This window comes from Dipodomys ordii, unplaced genomic scaffold (genome assembly GCF_000151885.1).
Source record: "Dipodomys ordii isolate 6190 unplaced genomic scaffold, Dord_2.0 Scaffold2, whole genome shotgun sequence".
Classification (NCBI taxonomy): domain Eukaryota; kingdom Metazoa; phylum Chordata; class Mammalia; order Rodentia; family Heteromyidae; genus Dipodomys; species Dipodomys ordii.
Genome location: NW_012267218.1, coordinates 27,139,352 through 27,161,065, shown reverse-complemented (window position 1 = coordinate 27,161,065; position 21,714 = coordinate 27,139,352). Strand labels below are relative to the sequence as shown.

General features: G+C 39.5%; 1 protein-coding gene across 2 annotated transcripts in view; it reads left to right on the top strand.

Moving 5' to 3' along the window:
- The window catches only part of Slc39a9 (solute carrier family 39, member 9), a 49,342-nt gene that overhangs the window by 14,933 nt on the left and 12,695 nt on the right, over window positions 1-21,714 (top strand). For both annotated transcript variants that reach the window (XR_001175067.1, XM_013016340.1), the window contains exons 2-3: window positions 4,584-4,692; window positions 14,264-14,449. Coding sequence is in view for 1 of the 2 variants with exons in the window: in XM_013016340.1 (XP_012871794.1) it covers window positions 4,584-4,692; window positions 14,264-14,449 (295 nt within the window). In the remaining variant the exon portion in view is untranslated. The remainder of the gene's footprint in view (window positions 1-4,583; window positions 4,693-14,263; window positions 14,450-21,714) is intronic.

Here is a 21,714-nt window from a genome sequence, read left to right as displayed (position 1 = left end):
GGTGCTATGGCTCAAGTGGGAGAGCACTAGTCTTGAGCTGAAGAGCCCAGGCGCAGTGTTCAAGCCTCATGACTGACAAAAAAAAATAATCCTTTACACCAAAGAAGTAAAACTTGATGAAACATTCCCTATATATTCTCATTTCTCCTCAACTTTGTTATATATCTTTAAAACGGTCAACAGCAAGCTTTGGTTTTCTTCTTGGCTTTGCTAAGGATGTTGCTAATTCACGCTGTCTTAAGAGTTTGTGTGGCTGTCACCTTTTTTCAGAGGTAAATTTTATATAACAGATAGTATATGTCATGCTATTTGATAGACATTATCTTGGAATGCTGGTAGGGAAAATAGATATGTTGGGTCTAATCATGCCTAAGTCATTAGCTTGACTTGCCAGTCAGCCCTTGGATTCATTAAGAGTGCTCTCTGTCTAAAAAAAAAAGGAGAGAAAGAAATGAGCTATCAAGCTGGGTGCCAGTGGCTCATACCTATAATCCTACAACTCAGAAGGCTGAGATCTGGTTGAAGCCAGCCCAGGCAGACAAATCCTAGAGACTTTTGTCTTCAGTTAACCAGCAAAAATCTGGAAGTGGAGGTGTAGCTCAAATGGTAGAGTGCCAGCCTTGAGCAAGAAAGCTAAGTCAGGGGCTGGGAAGGTGGCTCAGTGGTAGAGCGCTTGCCTTGAATGCCCTGGGTTCGATTCCTCAGCACCACATAAGCAAAAAGAAAAAAGCCGGAAGTGGCGCTGTGGCTCAAGTGGTAGAGCGCTAGCCTTGAGCTGAAGAGCTGAGGGACAGCGCCCAGGTCCAGAGTTCAGGCCCCATGACCGGACCCAAAAAAAAAAAGAAAGAAAGAAAAGAAAGCTAAGTCAGAGCATGAGGCCTGAGTCCAAGCCCCAGTACTGGCGTAAAAATGAAAATAAATGAACTATCATAGAGTTACCATAAAAATCTATGTGAAGCCCGGTGCCAGTGGCTCACGCCTATAATCTTAGCTACTCCGGAGGCTGAGATCTGAGGATCACAGTTCAAAGCCAGCTGGGGCAGGAAAGTCCATGAGACTCTTATCTCCAGTTAACCAGAAAACTGGAAGTGGGGCTGTGGCTTAAGTGGTAGAGTGCTCTCCTTAAGCTGAAGAGCTGAGGGACAGCACCTAGGTCCAAAGTTCGAGCCCCATGAATGGCCATTAAAAAACAACAACAACAACAAAAAACTGGAAGAAATTAGAAGAATCAGAAGCCAAGGATCAGAAGTAATTTGTCGAGACCCTATGGTGAGGCTATTTAATGGTAAGGCAAAGAAAGTACATCTTTGAAACCCTGTCTCAAAACAAACCAGGGTCAGGCATGATGGCTCATGCCTGTAATTCTAACTACTCAGAGGGTAAAGATCCAGCAGATTATGGTTTGAGGCCAGTTCAGGCCAAAAAGTTTGCAGACTTCATGTCAAAACAAAAACAAAACCACTACCGCCAACAACAAAACTTACTTGGCCTTGGTGACATGCACCTGTCATCCTATCTATGTGCAAATGTAAAGGGGGTTACATACAATTTATGCCAGTCCCGGCATAATCATGAGCTTCTTTCTTAAAAAAGTCAAAACAAAAACCTAAAGAAAAAAGGGGTAGAATCATGGCTTATATGGTAGAGTGCCTGCCTAGCCAAGCACATGTCCTGAGTTCAAGCTCCATTACTGAAGTTAAAAACAGGGTTAGGTGTGGTGTGATGCACGCATATAATCCCAGCTACTTGGGAAGCAGATATTTGGGAGATCATGTTTGAGGCCAGTGTAGGCAAAAAGTTAATAATCAACAAGATGGGTGTGGTACATGTCTATAATCCTAACATACTAAAGGCAGAGATAGGAAATATCTCAGTGCAAATCATTTAAGACCTTGTCTGAAAAATAACCAGAGTGCAAAGGGTTGAGGATGTGGTCAAGTGCTTGTGTAGAAATGCAAGGTTCTGAGTTCAAACCCCAGTACCACCAAAGGCCAAAATAAATAGATAAGCTAATTAAGCATCCCTGCCTTACAGTTGGGAGTTCAGTATATTATCAGAGGGAAGATAGCTTAATTTTAGTATCTTCATCAAGGAAACAAATTGAAAACCCATAATATACTATTATATTATTGAAACATTGTTATATATAACATGTAATTACTGTGTTTGTTCATTTTGTTTTGTGGTAGCACCGATATCCAACCGATAGAATAATTTTACTATTGCTTAAATTTTTTATTGTTATTATAAAGAGCATGCACAGAGGGATTAGTTTCATAAGTCAGGTATTGAATACATTTCTTTTTGGACGATGTCATCACTTCCTTTGTCTGCTCCTAGTTTTTCCCTCCCATCCCCACACACATGTTGTATAGCTCATTTTCAACATAATGTCTAGTGAGTACCACTGCTACGTTTGTTCGTCCCTTGTTCCTCAATTTCTGTGCTCCCTTCCCCCTCCCAAAGACAGTGAATAAACAAGATGAATAGAAAAGCCTGGCACCAGTGGCTTGTGCCAGTAATTCTAGCTACTTATGATTGTAGTTTGAAGCCAGGGCAAAAAAGTCCATGAGACTCTTTATCTCCAGTTAATCGCAGAAAAAGCTGGCAGTGATAGTGTGCTAGTCTTGAGCAAAAGATGCTCAGGAATAGTGTCCAGGCCCAGAGATCAAGCTGCAGGACTGGCCAAAAAAAAAGAAAGAAAGAAAAAAAGAACAAATGAACAAAAACCTCTTGTTTCCATTTCCTGGAGTTCATTTTGATAAATATTATTTTATATGATCAGGGGCACATAGGCATTATGCCTTTGTGTTCCTCCCCTAGGTGTATCCTCTTTTCGTCTCACTGTGTGTGAATGTCTGGAGTTCTGTATAATTTATCATATCCCAGTGTATTTTACTTCTAGTTTCTGCATATGAGAGAAAACATGCACCATTTGTCTTTCTGAGTATGTCTTACCTCATTTTACATGATTTGTTCTAGGTCCATCAATTTCCATGCAAATGACAATATTATTATGTCTAATTACTGTAAAATTCCATTGTGTATAAGTACCACATCTTTTAGATTCACTCATCTAATGTAGGCCATCTGGGCTGTTTCCACAACTTGGCTGTTAGGAATAGTGCAGCAATGAATGTGGATGTGCAAGTGTCCTCCTTATGGTATACTGGATAGTGAGAATCTGGGTAGATGCCTGGAGTGGTATGGCTGGGTCATAGATACTATTGCTTTAAAAATAAATAAATAAATTCTGGTGGGCTGGGAATGTGGCTTTGTGGTAGAGTGCTTGCCTAATATATATGAAGTCCTGAAGTGCTAGCCTTGAGCAAAGGACGTTCAAGGACAGTGCCCAGCCTTGAGTTCAAGCCCCAGGAATGTCTCACGTGCGTGTGCGCATGCACATACACCACACGTTCTGATACAGTGCTTGGTCCCTTGCTGACTTTGGGCTGGCGTTCAACTAGAATTCTTTTTGCCTCTGCCACCTGTTTACAGGTGTTTGCCACCACAACTGGCTAGTATTAACATCTAACTGCATTTTTTCATAACACATTCATTGTAGATAAACTGTTTTGTTAATTAAATATTATAACTCTACTGCATATTATGTTTATAGTTTATGAAGTCAAATGTGTTCTGCTTTGTGCATACTTTTATAGCTATGTGATTATGAATATATATTGTTTTATCAGGTTTTCCTCACAGTGGTGCAGCATGAGTATATCCAAGAGTAGAGGTTGTGCTATATGATAACTTTCATGGCTAAGTGCTGTGGTTCTGTGATGAAGTAGTACCATTTATTTAAATAGTCTCCTCTCTTGGACATTAGATGAATTAGGTTTGCACTCATAATAAGTGCCATGGTCATCTCTGCTTAATTCTTTCTTTTTTAGGATAAATTTCTAGAAGTAAAATTTCTAGATTAGAGAATTTATTTTTTATTTTATATGGAAGAAATGAGAAATGTGAAGGGAAAGGAGAAGAAAGGGAGAGTTGAACAAGAATTCACTTTTTTGGGGGGCGGTCATGGGTCTTGAACTCTGGGCCTGGGCACTGTCCCCCCACTCTTCAGCTCAAGGCAAGCACTGTACCACTTGAGCCACAGCCCACTTCTGATTTTCTGGTAGTTAACTGGAGATAAGAGACTTTATTGCTCGGGCTGGCTTTGAGTCTGGGATCCTCAGATCTCAGCCTCCTGAGTAGCTAGGATGTCAAGCATGAGCCGCCAGTGCCCAGCAAGAATTCATGCTTTTTGAGTATTAAGTCTAAATTACAAATTGTTCACCAGGTAAGTTGTAGCAGTTCACAATTCTTTCCAGGGCAAGGCAAAGCTAGTCATCTTTCCCTTTCATAGATAGCAGATTTCAATCTACATCATTGTTAGTCTACTCTTTATTTTTCTTAAGACAGTGGTATTGATAGGTTACCTAGACTGGTCTTGAGTCTCTGGGCCCAGATAATCCCGCCTCAGCTTCCCATGCAGTCTGTATGAGGCTGGCCATTTTTTCATGTTTACTGCTTCAGAAACTGTTCCCCATTCATTGGTTAGTCTTTTCAGGGTTTCTTTTGTTTCTTTGTAGGAGCGACTGAAGCTGGTGACCGTTTTGGGTGCTGGCCTTCTCTGTGGCACTGCGCTGGCAGTCATTGTGCCTGAAGGAGTGCATGCACTTTATGAAGATATCCTGGAAGGTGAGAAAGAGAAGAGCTTTATATGAGATATGTTACTGACTTGGAGGTTTGGCAGGAGAATGTATTTTTTTTTTCTACTTTGAAAAGAGTTCTTGTATTTTTTGAGACATAGTGTCACTATGTACCTAGACTGTATTTAAACTCACTAAGTAGCCCACGGTAGCCTCAAACTTGAAATCTTCTTGACTGTCCTCTTTGTATTTAGAGTACAGTAATGAGCCACCACAGGCAAAAGAAGAAATAGCTTTTGACATTTTTGACATTGAACATGTCGTTAGTAGTAGAGGGAAAATCCTAACTATTCAAAAAGCTGAAAACTATAGAGGATCACAGTTTGAAGTTAGCCTAGACAAAAAAGTCAGAAAGATTCCATTTCCAAATAATAGTAAAAAGCCAAGCTAGAGGTGTGCCTCCAGTAGTAGAGTTCTAGTCATGAGCAAAAAAGCTTAGCAAGAGTACAAGACTCTTGAGTTCAATCCCTAGTACTGGTGTGCATGCATGTGTGCGTGTGCGCATGCACACACACACACACACACACACACACACACACATGGCTAATTTTCTACCACTTTGAGCCACAGTGCTACTTCTCTGTGCTTCTTTTCTGGAGATAAGAGTCTCAGGGACTTTCCTGCCCAGACTGGCTTTGAACCGTGATTCTCAGATCTCATCCTCTTGAGTAGCTAGGATTACAGGCATGATCCACCAGCGTCTGGCTGGAGTTTTTTTTTTTTTTGGGGGGGGGGATGGGGACTTACTTTGAGACAGGATCTTGCTATAGCCCAAGATGGTTTTGAACTCAAGCTCATCCTGCATCAGCCTCCCAAATGCTGGTATTACTGATTTGTATGAATCATCATGCCTGGCTTGTACTGGGATTCTGTTTGAGACTAAGTTGGATTTATTAATTTGAGATAGAGTCAACATCTTAAAAAATAAAGTTTTCCAGCTGGATGCTTATACTCATGAGAGACTTATCTCCAATTACCTGAAAACTAGAAGCAGGGCTGTGGCTCGAAGAGGTAGAGCATTTTGTGCTCTTAATTCTTCACTTGTGCAGAATAGCTCAGGGACTCAAGTGGTAGAGCACTAGCCTTGAGCTGAAGAGCTGAGGGACAGCGCCCAGGCCCAGAGTTCAGGCCCATGACCAGACCCCTCCCCCTCCCCCCGCAAAAGAAAAAAAGAAAATAAAAAGATGTTTCTCTATTTATTTAGGTCATCTTTGATTTCTTACCTTAGTGCTAAATTTACCTTACCTTACCTTAGTGTTAAAATTTTTAGCGTATGTGCACATTTTATTTATTATATTTGTTGTATTGAAATAGTAAACAGTACTTCAAAATTTTTCCATTTTTAATATTTTAGTAAATAGAAATTTACTAAATTCATTTTATTATAGGTTATTGAATAGATTTCTTTGGATTTGCTATATAACAATCACATGATCTGTGAATTTCAGCAGCTGGATGCTTTCCTTTCAAATCTGCCTGTTTTTTCCTTTCCTTTTTGTCCTCCATGGACCATATAGAGTGAGGCTGATTAGAAATGAAGGCAAGTATTCCCTGCTCTCATTCAATCTTTCATGATTAAGCTTGATGTTAGCTGTGGGTGGTTTACAGATTCCCCTTTTCAGATGAAGGAAGCTTTTGTTTGCTGAGAGTGTTTATCTTAAGTGGATATTAAATTTCCTTGGATGATTCAGTCTGCAGTGATTGATTTTTACATGTTGGGTTAGACAAATATACCTCCTCTCTTTAGTTACTACATATATTTTATATATTTTTATATTATATAGATGGTTGGACACAGTTTGTTAGCTGTTAAGGATTTTTGTGTTCCTTCTCTATTCATAAGGCATATTGGTCTGTGGTTTTTCTAATGGTAACTTTTAACAAACCTATGGTTTATCTCAAATAGCTTTGAAAGTTTATGTCTCTCAAAGAATGTGCTATGTTTTTATTTTCATACTGTGCTTCATTGTGTTTCATGGAGTCCAAAATATTTTGTACTTTCTTGCAACTTCCTTTTTTACCTATGTTTGTTTGTTTGTTTGCTCATGGTACTGAGGATTAAACTAGGGCTTGTACATACTAGACAAGTGCTCTACCAATAGTCTATATTCCTGGACTCTATATGTTATTTAGAAGTTTGTTGCTTAGTTTTCAAATATTTGGGCTGTGTCCTCTGTTCTTTTTGTTACCAATTTCTAGTTTAATTTCATTTTAGTTGGAGAACATACTTAGTATGATTTGAATACCTAGAAATTTTATTTTGCAGAGGTCAGACTGGAGTTTGAATTTGGGGCCTAACTCTTGCTAAGCAGGTGTTCTACCACTTGAACAATACACCCTGCCCTTGAATACTTGCAAGTTTTAAAGGTTTGTTTGTAGTTGGTTGACTGGTTGGTTGGTACAAGGGTTAAACTCTGGGGCTGTGAAGGTGGCTCAGTGGTAGAGCATTTGCCTTGTATGCTCGAGGCCCTGGGTTTGATTCCTCAGCACCACATAAGAAAAAAGCCGGAAGTGGCACTGTGGCTCAAGTGGTAGAGTGCTAGCCTTGAGCTGAAGAGCTCAGGGACAGCGTCCAGGCCCAGAGTTCCGGCCCCATGACCGGAACCCCCCCCCCAAAAAAAAGGGTTAAACTCTGCATGCTAAGCATGTACTCTGCCACTTGAACCACATCTCCAGACCTTTTTTACCTTAATTATTTTTGAATAGGGTCTTATACTTTTGCCTAGATCTGCCAGGAGCATGCATGATCCTTCTATTTATGCTTCCCATGTAGCTGGGATAACAGGTACATACCACCCTGACCAGCTTTTGGTTGAGATGGGAATTGTATTACTTTACAGTCCTTCACTTTTTTAATCTCAAGTAGATAAGTTTACAGGCATGAGCTGCTACACCTGGTTTAAGTGTTCTTTAATGGTGTAGAATATGATTTATCTTGTTAGATGTTTCATATGCATTTTGTTAATACCTGGTATCATGATCTTTAGGATCACTGTGGTAATATTGGTCTTCCAGATCTTTGCTGATTTTCTGCTCATTCTATACATTGATGAGATAGAAATATTGAAGTCTCTTTTATTGTGGATTTGTCTGTTCCTCTGTCCATTTCTATCAGGTTAAGTATATATACATTTGGGATTGCTATTCCTTTTTGGTCAGTTGACCATTTTAATTATTATGTAATAATCATTTTTCCTGGTAATGTTCCTTGTTGTGAAGTCTATTTTAGCTTAATTTAGCCATCTAGTTTTCTTTCAATCGATGTGTTACTGTATTTCATAGTATAGCTTTTCCCATCCTTTCACTTTTAGCCTACCTGTGTTATTCCTCATACTGAAAGGGGGACTTCTTACAGACAACATATAATTTGATAATTTTTAAAAAATCCAGTTTAACCATCTTTTGCCTTTTGATTGCTGTGTTTATTAACCCAGGAGTCTACAAGAGCTATTATCTTTTAGGCCTTGTAAGCTATTGATCTCATTTGATGCTCCCTAACTCTGAGAAAGAGTCTTAACTCTTACCTTCATTTTGCTATAAATCTAATGAATTTGTTTCTTCAGATACTATGTTTCTCTGTTGTAAAATTTCTGCATGGTTCCTTTTTACTGTTTTGGTTTCTCTGTTGAGGACATCCATGCATTTGATGTGTGTCCTCTATAGTTATACTAGCTACAACTGGATAGCTTTGGGTGTCCTCAGATTTTCCAGTATCAGTTATCTTTGGATGTAATTGTCTTTTCCTTTGTTAATTGCTCAATTTTTCCTATGTATGAAGAGTAACTTTGAGTTATGTCTTAAAACATTTAGAACATTCTAATTGGAGACTCTGGATCCCATCAAGTCCTCTAGAGAATAATTTAGTTTGTTTGAGGAGACAGTTAACCTATTTAGATTAGGACTACAAATTGTGTCTTGCCTTTTTTAGGGAGATAGTTCTGGTTTTAGTTGATTTTCGAAGATTTTGTGTTGCCCCTTTTAATGTTTCCTGTTCGTGCAGAGTACAAGGATGAGCCTGGGATTTGTGCCATTAGTGCACAGGATTAGAGGGATCCCTGACTCAGCACTTGATCCTTTCCTCCTCAGTATCCCATACACTTGGACCCTAGGCTCCCCTTTCTCAGTCCTCTGGTCAGAAAGGTTTCTCTAGGAGTTTTTGTTCTCTGTGCTACCACTGCAGAGCTAGTGGCTTCAGCTACTCTCAGACAAAGTAAAGGTAATAAAGCAGAACAGAACACAGAACAGCCAGATTTCCCTTCTATATCACTACAGTTCCTTCTTCTAGCTGCTCTGGCCTAAAAAGTGTTTTGTTGTTGTTGTTGTTTTTGGTGACAGGTTGTTTGTTTGTTTGTTTGGGTCCGGTCATGAGGCCTGAACTCTGGGCCTGGACACTGTTCCTCAGCTCTTCAGCTCAAGGCTAGCGCTCTACCACTTGAGCCACAGCACCATTTCTGGCTTTTTTCTTTTTGCTTATGTGGTGCTGAGGAAATGAACCCAGGGCCTCATGCATGCAAGGCAAACACTTTACCACTGAGCCACCTTCCCAGTCCCCCCCCCCCTTTTTTTAACCACCTGTGTTTTGCTGCTAATCAGATCTGTAACTGGGCTACAACATAGGGAAAGAAAAAAAAAGGAGAAAAAAGAAAACAAGTAGTACAGTTCCTCTAGTCTAGTACCTCTCAGTAACTCCTGTTTCCTTTGAAGTTTTTTTCTGTGCTTGAATGTGGCAGTTTTTTGGGCAGGGGTATTGGAATGGAGGGTTGAATGTAGGATCTTGAATTGTGTCTTAGATTTCTTGCTCGTAGCAGGCATTCTTCCACTTGAGCCACATCTCTAGTCTGACATTTTGGTGGTTAATTGAGATAGGTTCCTAAGGACTTTGCCCAGGCTGACTTTGAGCTGTGATTCTCCAGATCTCAGCCTCCTAAGCAGCTAGGATTACAGGTGAGAGCCAGTGGCACCCTGCACACGTTTTACTCTGTAGTCCTCCAGTGGTTTTTTTTTTATTTAATTTTATTTTATTTGTGAACATACTGTACAGAGGGGTTACAATTACATGGGCAGGATAATGCGTACATTTCTTACCAAGCATTGCATCCTCCTCCTTTGTTTAACCTTCACATCCCTTCCCAGACTCCCCCCTCCCCCCTCTCCAGTGGTTTTTTAAGGTGTGTTTTGTTGTAGTAATTTGTGGGTAATTGAGGATAAGATGAGCACATTCCATCTTGGTCAGTACTAGGTATCTCCACCATTCTTTTTCAAAAGCAGAATTTTAATACACCAGTGAATTCTTCATTATAGATCAAGCCAACCTTTTGCTATATTTCATGTAAAGAGATTGTTTGTATGTTACTATAGCCTATGATTTCACTCATCTGTGAGCCTTGAATTACAATAATTAACAGATTTTTCTCAGATGTTTTAATATGCATTATTAAATACTAATTAATGTGAAAAGGAATTTAACATACTTGTCTATAATTATACCTCTTAAAATCACAAATTAGATAATCAGCTTTAATGTGTAGAGATTTTCTATAGAAAGTAATTATAAGAACTTCAGAGTTTATTGAGCATTGCATTGCTTGTTTACTGTAGAATAAAAAATGGAAGCATCATAATTCTTTGGATTTTTTTTAAATTGGCATGTTGAAGAAGGCAGACTATTGGGTCAGAGACCTAAATATGAATGCAAGTTGCCTCCTTAGTGCTCGTCTGGCTCATAATCTAAGTATAAACGTACTCATACTTTGTGTTGTATTCATAACACATTTAATTGTCAAAACCTGCTGTTATCAGGAATTGTTTAGTATAGATAATCCATTAATTTTCACTTTAAGAATGTCACTTATCAGATTCGTTAGCAATAAAAGTTATCTGTATCTTTTTTTCTGTTGTGCTTTACAGAAGGAAGGCCTTGCAATTAGGCAATAACTTAATAAGTGGCATCTAAATCAGAAAGAGGTAAAATGGTCTGTGTTGGCAGATGAGAGTCCATCTCAAATGTGGTGTCTTATAATCTAACTATGCTCAATAAGTGGGTAAGCAAATTGAACAAAAAGCTCTTAGGAAATTTCTTCTCTTAGGAGAAGAAATACAAATGGCTAGTAGATACATGAAGAAATGTACAACATCATTAGTAAGTCAAAACTACACTAAGATTCCATCTCACCCCAGTCAGAATGGCATTCATTAAGAAAACAAGTGTTGAGCTGGGAAGGTGGCTCAGTGGTAGAGACCCTGGGTTAGATTCCTCAGTACCACATAAGCAGAAAAAGCCGGAAGTGGTGCTGTGGCTCAAGTGGTAGAGCACTAGCCTTGAGCTGAAGAGCTCAGGGACAGCACCCAGGCCCAGAGTTCAGGCCCCATGACCGACAAAAGAAAAAGAAAACAAGTGTTGGCGTGCGTGTGTGTGTGTGTGTGTGTGTGTGTGTGTGTAAAGGAACACTCATACACTCCTCGTGAGAATTTAAGTTAGTGCAACCTCTATAGAAATCATTATGGAGGTTCCTTAAAATAATTGGTTCCTTAAAAGAGCCAGTGGCCCTAGCTACTCAGGAGGATGAGATCTGATGATCACAGTTTGAAGCTAGCCCAGGCAGGCAAATCTGTGAGAGTAAATACCAAAAAAGTAGGAAGTGGACATGTGGCTCAAGTAGTAGAGCACTAGGACTGGCATTTAAATTAAAAAAAAAAAAAGGCTGAGATCTGAGTATTGTAGTTCAAAGCCAGCCCATGTAGGAAAGTCTGTGAGACCCTTATCTCCAGTTAACCACCAGAAAAACAAAAGTGGCACTATGTCTCAAAGTGGTAGAACACTAGCCTTGAGCAAGAAAGCTCAGGGACAGCACCTAGCCCCTGAGTTCAAGTTCCACAACTGGGGGTGAGAGGAAGTAAAGTCAATTGAAAATAGGCTTGCGAATACTGCTATGACCTACTTGCCCTTTTTTTTTTTGCCAGTCCTGGGGCTTGAACTCATGGCCTGGGCACTGTCCCTGAGTTTCTTTTGCTCAAGGATAGCACTCTACCACTTGAGCTACACTGAAGGCTTCATGTATGCTAGGCAAGCAATCTGCCACTAAGCCACATTCCCAGCTCCTGCTATGCCACTATTGAAAGGAGTTTAAATCATTATGTTTCTTACATAATGCCTGCATATCCATGTACATGAAAAATATTTGACAAAGTTAAATGCTGATGTATGAAAAGATTTTCAGCAAACTAGGAAAGAAAACTTTCTACTTAGCTGTTTGCAGATGACATAATCATATATGTAAAAGTGGTTAAAGTTTAAAGCCTTGGCAGTATTTAATGACAATGCTTTAGAGCAACTGCAACTCACAATGCTGTTGGGTCTATGAATGGTATAACCGTTTTGGATAACATGTCTAGCAATATACACAGAAACTATTAACTCTGTTCTTAGGTATTTAACTGAGGGAAAAGAAAATGTATCAACAGGAAGACTTGGACCTGAAAGTTTATAACTGCTTTATTTGTGATAGGTCAAAATTAGAATGGATTAGCAAATTGTATTTTAGCCAAAAAGTAAAACATTACTCAACAAAAACAAATGGGCTGCTCTTATTTGCAGAGCATAAATGAATCTGAAAACATTGTGCTAAGCCAAGTAAGACTTGCTCAAAAGAATATAATGAATTTTCTGATCCTATTCGTATGAAGTCCTAAAACAGGAAAAACTCCTTGGGGACCAAAAAAAGCACACCAAAACCAGGCACTGGTGGTTCAAGGCAGTAATCTTGCTACTCAGGAGGCTGAGATCTGAGAATTTAGGTTCAAAGCCAGCCCAGGCAGGAAAGTCCATGAGGACTCTTATCTCCAGTAAACTTCTCAGAGAAAAACCGGAAGTGGTGCTGTGGCTCTCGTGGTAGAGCACTATCTTTGAGCAAAAAGAAGGTCAGGATCAGGGCCCAGCCCCTGAGTTCAAACCTCAAGACCAGCGCCCACCCCACTCCCACCCACCCCCCCAAAAAAGACTTTGTAACTCCTTTAATCAGACTGCTTAATTTAATTAGAAATGGTTGTGTTACCCTCTTCTATGAACTATAACAAAGACAAAGATTTTGTCCTTGAAGCATTTATTTGTTTGTTTGTTTATTTATTGCCAGTCCTGGGGCTTGAACTCTGGTCCTGAGCATTGTCCCTGAGCTTCTTTTGCTCAAGGCTTGCACTTTACCACTTGAGTGAGCCTCAGCGCCACTTCTGGCCTTTCTGTTTATATGGTACTGAGGAATCGAACCCAGGGCTTCATGCATGCTAGGCAAGCCCTCTGCCACTAAGCCATATTCCCAGCCCTGAAACATTTAAGTATCAAATACATGAATATAAACTAGAAGAATAGGACAGGTGTCTCTTACTGTAATTTGGTCTCCTAACAATTTTGATATACCTAGAACTGAATGTAGATTGAAGGATATACCTCTTTAACTGCTCTGTCCTTTTTGTTTTTCTGCTAGCGACTTTCCATTTTTCTTTTTTTGTTTTGTTGGTTGTGGGCCTTGAACTCAGGGCTTGGCCACACTGTCACTAAGCTTTTTTGTTCAAGGCTGGTTGGTGCTCTGTCAGTTTGAGTAATAGCTCCATTTCCAATTTTCTGGTGGTTAATTGGAGATCAGAGTCTCATGGACTTTCTACTCAGGCTGACTTTGAACCATGATCCTGAGATCTCAGACTCCTGAGTAGCTAAGATTACAGGTAAGAACCGCCAGCACCCAGCCTCCAACTGATAGATTTTGAAGCTAAATTGTGTGTGTGTGTGTGTGTGTGTGTGTGTGTTAGAACTGGGACTTGAACTCAGGGCCTGGATGCTTTCCCTGAGCTCTTTTTGCTCAAGGCTAGCACTGTACCACTCGAGCCACAGCACCACTTCTGGATTTTTCTGTTTTAATGTGGTACTGAGAAATCAAACTCAGAACTTCATGCATACTAAGCACTCTATCACTAAGCACATTCCCAGCCCCAGAGTATATTTCTTTTTGGACAAGGTCACCCTTTCCCTTGCTCTCTCCCAGTTTTTCTCTCTCCTCGCTATCTACCAGTTGTATACTTCATTTTCAATATAGTAACCAGTAAGTACAATTGCTGCATTTGTTCACCCTTTATTCTATTTTTATTTGCAATTTTTTCTATCAACCTACATATAAAATTAGGTGCATTAGATTGTCATTGTTTTGTTACTGCTTTTAATTTGCTTGTTCTCATAAAAATGACCTAAGATAGATTCTGAGGAGACTGGCATAACTTTTGTTTTCTCAGATGAAAAGAAAGATTGAGAATTTATCTATAACTATGTTACTACTCCCAAAGATGATTTGCTTCCATGTCCCAGGTTTTGAGAATGCTAGGCAGTCAAAATGTCCACATGCCAGTAACAGAGGACACTCAGGAATTGTTCCATCATAAACTTTAAGTTGAAGGAGTTTGATTGGCTCACAGTACAGAAATTAAATATTTTTACAGCAAACTAGGTAGAGCCTAAGATACAACAGAATGGAAGCTTCTACAGGAAACTGTTAAAGACATTTTTCTCATTGCTCTAGGGAAACACCACCAAGCCAGTGGATCGCAGAATGTGTTTGCATCAGACAAAGCAGTGGTCCATGAACATGAGCATAGCCACGACCACACGAAGCTACATGCCTACATCGGTGTGTCTCTTGTCCTGGGCTTTGTTTTCATGTTGCTGGTGGATCAGATTGGCAGCTCCCATGTGCATTCCACTGATGGTGAGTGGTGGGTGAGTGGTGAGTGGCTTACTTCAAGGCTTTCTGGGCAGGGCAGTCAATTTGCAGTTTGGAAAGTTACAAACAACTGAATAACTCAATCTGTTTTTATGGCTTTATTTGTCTGCATAAGGTGGTGGGAATACTCATTTCATTCATAGTGAGTTCTGACATGGCACAAGGAAATGTTTATTAATCTGTAACCCCAATGGTCTTAAAACTGCTACCTTTGGTTGAGAGGCTAGGGTAGAGGTTCTTCACCTGTTTTAATGCTGAGCCAATCCAAAACTTACAAACTTTTTCTTTTTTCTTTCTTTTCTTTTGGGTTTTCTTTTTTGGTATTGGGGATCAAACCCAGGAGGTTGCACTTGTTAGGCAAGCGCTTTGCCACTGAGCTACATCACAGCCCTAAACCTGTAAACTTTTTACCAGAATATTATTTGTAAATGTATAAAGTATAGTACATAGGATTACAGAGAAAACCAATTGTGTTGAAATTTAGTTACCAACACAGAACATATTTGTAGTATAGTAAGGTATAACTTCCTTATCAGTGTGTAAAATAATTAGATGATTTAAATCCCAAGCAAGTTAGAATTGAATTTTAATTTTTAGAACATCAGTATGAGAGCTAATGTTTCAGAGTATTCAATTGTGTGGTGGTCTTTAACAAAATATGTACTGATTGGAGCATCAGTTGATTTGGGCGTCTTTCTTTTAGAGAATCCTGATTAACAAAAGATGCTTTCTTTTGAATGTTTTAAAATCCATTGTTTCCTAGGAAAAATAAGTCAAGGACAATCTGAGTTTGCAAACAGTTTTTATCTATAATCCTATTCACAGTAACTTTTTTGTGTTAAAATCACATGAATTCATATTGGCTTAGTGAATAGTAAATAAAAAAGGATTCTGATACATAATTCACCTTTGATGTCATAGTGATGGAAATAAATTGAATGTTATAAAACCTAAAGAGGAATTTATAGAGTCTGTGTTCGTATATGTTGACAAGGAATTTTGCAGACAGAAAGCAGCATAGATATCTTGGTCCCCCGTGGGAGATCCTACTATCAGGTGGCAGAATATTTGACAGATCTCTAGCTCTATCACTAGAGTACTCACAGACAGGAAAACTATAATGCAGTGTACCAGCAAGTGTGTTAATTTCATGTGATGATTTGTGAAAACAATTTCAGATTGTTTATAGCTGGAAAATAGTATCAAATTATCTGATTTCTATTGGCAGTTAATTGCTAAATTTGCTGGATGCTGGAGGCTCATGCCTGTAATCCTAGTTACTCAAGAGACTGAGATCAGAGTATTACACTTCAAAGCCAGCCTGGGCAGACTCTTATCCCCAGTTAACCCCCAGAAAACTGGAAATGGCACTGTGGCTCAAAGTGGTAGAACACCAGCCTTGAGCAAAAAGAGCTCAGGGGTAGTGCCCAGGCACTCAGAGTTGAACTCAGAGTTCAAGCTCCACAACTGACCAAAAAAAAAAAAAAGGTTAATATTCAATCAGAGATTAGTTTTAAAAAAGAAAAAGAGGGCTGGGAATGAGGCTTAGGAGTGCTTGCCTAGCATATATGAAGCCCTGGATTTGATTCCTCAGCACCACATAAACAGAATAAAGACAGAAGTATCGCTCAGGGACAGTGCCCAGGCCCTGAGTTCAAGTAACTTTTTTGCAAGCTAAAGTCACAGACACCTCCTAAATTCTACTCATGTTCTCATCTGTGGACTGTAGGTGAATAGACTTTGATCTACTAAAATTGGGTAAAGATATGAACAGAAAATATACAAGTATAGGCAAAGATGTTTCCTTTCATTTAAAGGAATATATGTGAAAATTACACTGAAAGCCAGGTACCAGTGGCTCATGCCAGTAATCCTAGCTACTTAGGTCTGAGATCTGAATATCAATACAGTTTGAAGTCAGCCAGAACAGAAAAGTCAATGAGCCTCTTATATCTAATAAACTACCAAAAAAAAAAAAGGACTGGAAATAGAGCTGTGGCTCAATTGGTAGAGTGCTAACCTTGAGCAAACGAAGTTTAAGAACAACACCCATTCCCTAAGTTGAAAAAAAAAAATTACATTGAGATACTATTTCTTTCTTGTCAAGAGAGGCAAAAACTCAAAAGTTTGACAATATACTCAGTTGACAAAAGCATGGTAAAACCAGGCACTCTGGTGTGCTGTAGTTGCAAAATGATATACCAAACATACAGAGGGACTTGGCAATATATGGGCTACGTATATATTCACACTTACCCCAGGTCCCTGATAACACATTTCCAGTGTGAAAGTACATATTTACACAATTATTCAATGCTGTTTTGTTTATCATTGTAAAGTATCAGAAACTGCTTAATTCTCTAGTTGTGGAGATCAGTGCGATAAATAGAAAGGCTATTACGTAGCTGTGAAAGACTAAAGAAAAAAATCAAAGATGGGCACCAGTGGCTCATACCTGTAATCCTAGCTACTCTGAAGGCTGAGATCTGTGAGGATCATGGTTCAAAGCCAGCCTGGGCAGGAAAGTCTGTGAGACTCTTATCTCCAATAAACCACTAGAAAACTGGAATTGGCTCTGTGGCTCAAGCAGTAGAGTGCTCGCCTTGAGTTGAAGATCTGAGGGACAGCGCCCAAACCCAGAGTTCAGGCCCACAACCTACAAAAAGAAAAAAATCCAGTGTCTGTGAACTGATAGAGGGAGGTCTTTAGGAGATTACTATAAGTGAAAAATATTGGCACATACATTAGCAACTAGCATATAAGAAAGGAAATTTTAAAAATATGTACATCTCTGTCTTTGAGAAAAACATAAGAGAAGGCTTAGATACATGACAGTACAGTGATCATCTGTACAAGATAGAGTGAAGGGAATGGCACAACTCTGAGCATGCCTTCTTGGTATATTTTTGGCTTTGAGAGACATTAATCTACATTTAAAAAAAAATAGACTGAAGCTGGGCACTGGTGGCTCATGTCTGTAATTCTAGCTATTCAGAAGGCTGAGATATGAGGATTGCAGTTCGAAGCCAGCCTGGCCAGGGAAGTCTGTGAGACTCTTATCTCCACTTAAGCTGTGGCTCAAGTGGTAGAGTGTTAGCCTTGAGCTGAAAAAGCTCAGGGACAGTGCCCAGTCCCTGACTTCAAGCCCAGGACCCGCAAAGAAAAAAAAAAGACTGAGTCAACCAGGATGAGGGAGCTAGTTGAAACAGATGAACTGCATTTTAATGGACAATACAATTACATAGAAACAACTAATTCAACGAACACATATATATGATGAAGGGGAGAAAAGGAATTTGCTTACTGCCCAATGTCAATTGGCAAATGTTGACTTGGAAAATGGCCATTTTTGTAATAGTAATAGTATAGGATGGCCCAAGCAAAAATCATCAGTGAGGACCAGGCATGGTGATATACTCATATAATCTCAGCTACTCAAGAGATAAAGATTGGCTGGGAAGGTGGCTCAGTGGTAGAGTGCTTGTCTTGCATGCATGAGGTCCTGGTTTGATTCCTTCAGCACTACATAAGCAGAAAAGGCTAGAAATGGCGCTGTGGCTCAAGTGGTAGAGCACTCGCCTTGATTGAAGAGCTGAGGGACAGCGCTCAGGCCCAGAGTTCAGGCTCCATGGCTGGCAAGAAAGAGGGCGGGGGGGGAGGGGGGGAATAAAGTTCAAGACTAGCCCAGGCAAAAAACTAGCAAGACCTCATCTTAACAAATAAGCTGGGCCATAGTGGGTGTGTCTGTAATTTCAGCTATGAGAAAGGCTTCAGTAGGAGTGTTGTAGTTCAAGACCAGCCTGGGCAAAAGTGCAAGATCCTATTTGAAAATTAGTTGAAGGAAAAAGGGCTAGAAGCACAATCAGGTAGTAGAGCTTTTGAGTTCAAACCCTAGTACCTCCAAGGAAATGGCAAAAGAATCATCAGCAAATGTTAATTCTATCAGGTAAAACTTTGTTTATTAGGTACAATGGGAAAATAAGTGAGTGAAAGAAAAAAAATTCAGCAATATTTTGACCACATGATCAAAATTAATGTCACCAGCATTTGGCTAAGCTGTCAGACCTGCTTCCTTGACAGTTGACCATAAACTCTGGATGAAAAAAATTTACAGCTACAACCTAAAACCATTGGATAGTACCTAAATTCTGGAAGAGAGTAGTACCTGAAAGAGGACTAAGGTTTCCTAATTTTACTAATTTTAGCAGTCAGCATCCATGAAGCAGTTAAGATTCTCATATAAAATTCAGTTTTTCTGGCCTAAAGATGTAGAATACTGAATTCAGGAGAATGAAAAAGCACTAGAAAGAAGGAAGATCTTAGAATGGAGATAGCCAGAGAAAAAATTCAGCCCCCAAATTCTGTACATTAACTGCTGAAGTCTCTTGCTAACCCATTTATTTGTATGGGCAGATTCCAGAAAGCTCAAGAAGGTAAAAGAACTCAAATGAGATTTGAACAGCTTATAGTGTGAGCCAAAACACATGAGTTAAGTGAAGCGAGAAATACAGCACAATGCAGAGTATTCATGAGATCACATTGACAGCGTCTGGTGTCTTATCCAGCATACACCTTGAGCAGCAGCTATGCATCCTGTACTACAGAAGAATCCTGAACTGCATTCCATTCAAGAATACATAGTGAAACCAGATATCAAGGGGATGTCTGCAGGGGAGGATGATTGTACTAAAAGAAAAGGAAGTGCAAGGGAATAATACTGTCTATGTTGATCAGTGAGATATGTCATCAGAAATGCTCCCTGGGGACATTATTAGGCATTTGAGAGAATATGCAACAGAAATTAGAAAGCAGATCAGTGCTAAGTTTGCTGATGTTGATAACTATTATAATTATATGATTATATAATTATAATATATAATCTAAAATATATATATAATAATAAAAAATATATAATATAATATAAAAATATATAATTTATAATTATATAATAGCCTTTCTGTAGGAAATACATGTTTAAGTATATGGGGATAAGCAATTATATTGTTTACAGCTTGTAAAAAAGTAAAATAGATTTGTATATATAGAGAAAGATCATGAATGCAAATGATGATGTAGATTGGATAAAATGTTAGCTGATTGGTCAGAGAAAAAATTTAAATGAATCTTCATTTATTTCCCTGCCCAGTTACTTCAAGGTAACTTATTTTCAAAGCAAATTCTAAGCTCTGGCCCACTCTTCCATTATAGGAGCTACAAAATGTTTATTTGGCAGCCAATAGACACTTCAGTTGTATGTTAAAAAAGTGAATAAAAATCCATAGAAAACAAATATTCAAATACTTTCCATAAGAACCCAGATAAGTATAATCCCTTAAGTATAATCCCCTCCCATTGCTGTATCTATGCAGCCATACTCTAAAAAAGACATAGCAACACTAGCAATAATGAAGCTAAACGATCCCTTTAAATTCCTTAATTTAAAAATCACTTACAGTAAATAGCTACAAGGACAGTATTTACACATTGATACTAGCCTAAGCACAGGCTGCTAGGCAATGGTCCATCCTTTTCCAGAGTACACAATATGGGCAAAGTACTGACCCTCTGCTCTCTACTTAGGTCAGGAAGCTTTGTGTGGCCACTTTAGTCATGAAATCACATAATAAGTAGCCTTGGAATCCATTGAAGTAGAAGCAATAACAACAGTCTGTGTACCCATGTTTTCAGAGAATACCTAGAGAACACATGCATCTTGGGCAGTGAGTTACCCAATACAAGCCATCACATGTTGGTCCTCATGTGCTAGGTGAATAATAGCTTCTTATCGGGCTTGAATCTCTTGCAGTAGGGGCTTTATATGTGTGTAATAGTAAAGGATGCAATTAAATAATTCCTGTATTCTATCGCTCACATAAAACATAAAGTGCATTATTAATACATAAGTGGACCCATCATCATCTTCATTATCATCAGAACCTCTCAGCTCCATGAGTATGGTTCTTCTGGCAATGATATTAAGTGCAAGTGTGACAGCAGATGCGACATTATATCTGCCTGGCTCAGCTATGAGTCTTACTCCAGAGAAAAAAGCTTGTCCAGTACTGGTAAACATGCTGGTAAGCTCACTTTTAAGCTGCACATCCTTAGATCTGGTAAGCTACTACCAATATCAAGCAGATACATGCTGGAACCAATCCCAGTCCCTGTTAAAGACACAGTGGGCATCAGAAACTGCCTGTACAGGGCTGGGAAGTTGGCTCAGTGGTAGAGCACTTGCCTTGAATGCCTGAGGCCCTGGGTTCACTTCCTCAGCACCACATAAGCAAAAAGAAAAAAGCTGGAAGTGGCGCTGTGGCTCAAGTGGTAGAGTGCTAGCGTTGAGCTGAAGAGCTGAGGGACAGCGCCCAGGCCCAGAGTTCAGGCCCCACGACTGGACCCCCCCCCAAAAAAAAAGAAACTGCCTGTACAAAGGTTTTAAGATTGCTATAGCCACTTGCCACATGGAAGGTGACACCGATTGACATTAACATTTATCTCTTTTTGCCCTTTCCAAAAGAAGTCCATGAGGTGATAGAATCATCAGTGGCAATCTGCAAAACCAGCTTTGCCCTGGAGTTTTCATCAACTCAACTGTTACTACCAAAAGCCATTATCTTTGAGATGGAGTTGTGGCTCCAATGAGCAAAAGCAGAATATACCAAGTTTGAGTACTGATCTTGAATCTTTAAAAAATAGTCATCATCTTGACTCCTTAGTGACAACCTATGTAACCTGAGACACTCATTTACAAGAATTTGCATAGATAATTCTCTCTGGAGGCATCCCGAGGCTCTGTACCAACTGTATTCTAGTCTTGTTAGCACATCACAACCCATCCCAATGGCAGCTAGGGTGCTCTGCTTTCATTACATTTGACTACATAAAAGGGAGAGACATTGGGAAGAGTTTATGACTATCTTAGATGTTTCCTTGCAAGTCTCTTGATGTCTGTAACAGAAAAGGCATCCTTATCAGTGGAAGAAGAGACTTAGTTCATTTTTTTGGTCCAGAATGACCTTGGCACTAAAGTTTCATCAAGGATGTGGCAGCCAAACCTTTACTAAAGTTGCTCCTGGTTTCTTGATGTGCTTCTGAAATGTACCAAGCTCCAAAGAGGATGAAGGAATTCATGCCTTAGCAAAATTTTCTTTTTTTGGGGGGTGGGGAGGTCCGGTCGTGGGGTTTGAACTCTGGGCCTGGGTGCTGTCCCTCAGCTCAAGGCTAGTGCTCTACCACTTGAGCCACAGCGC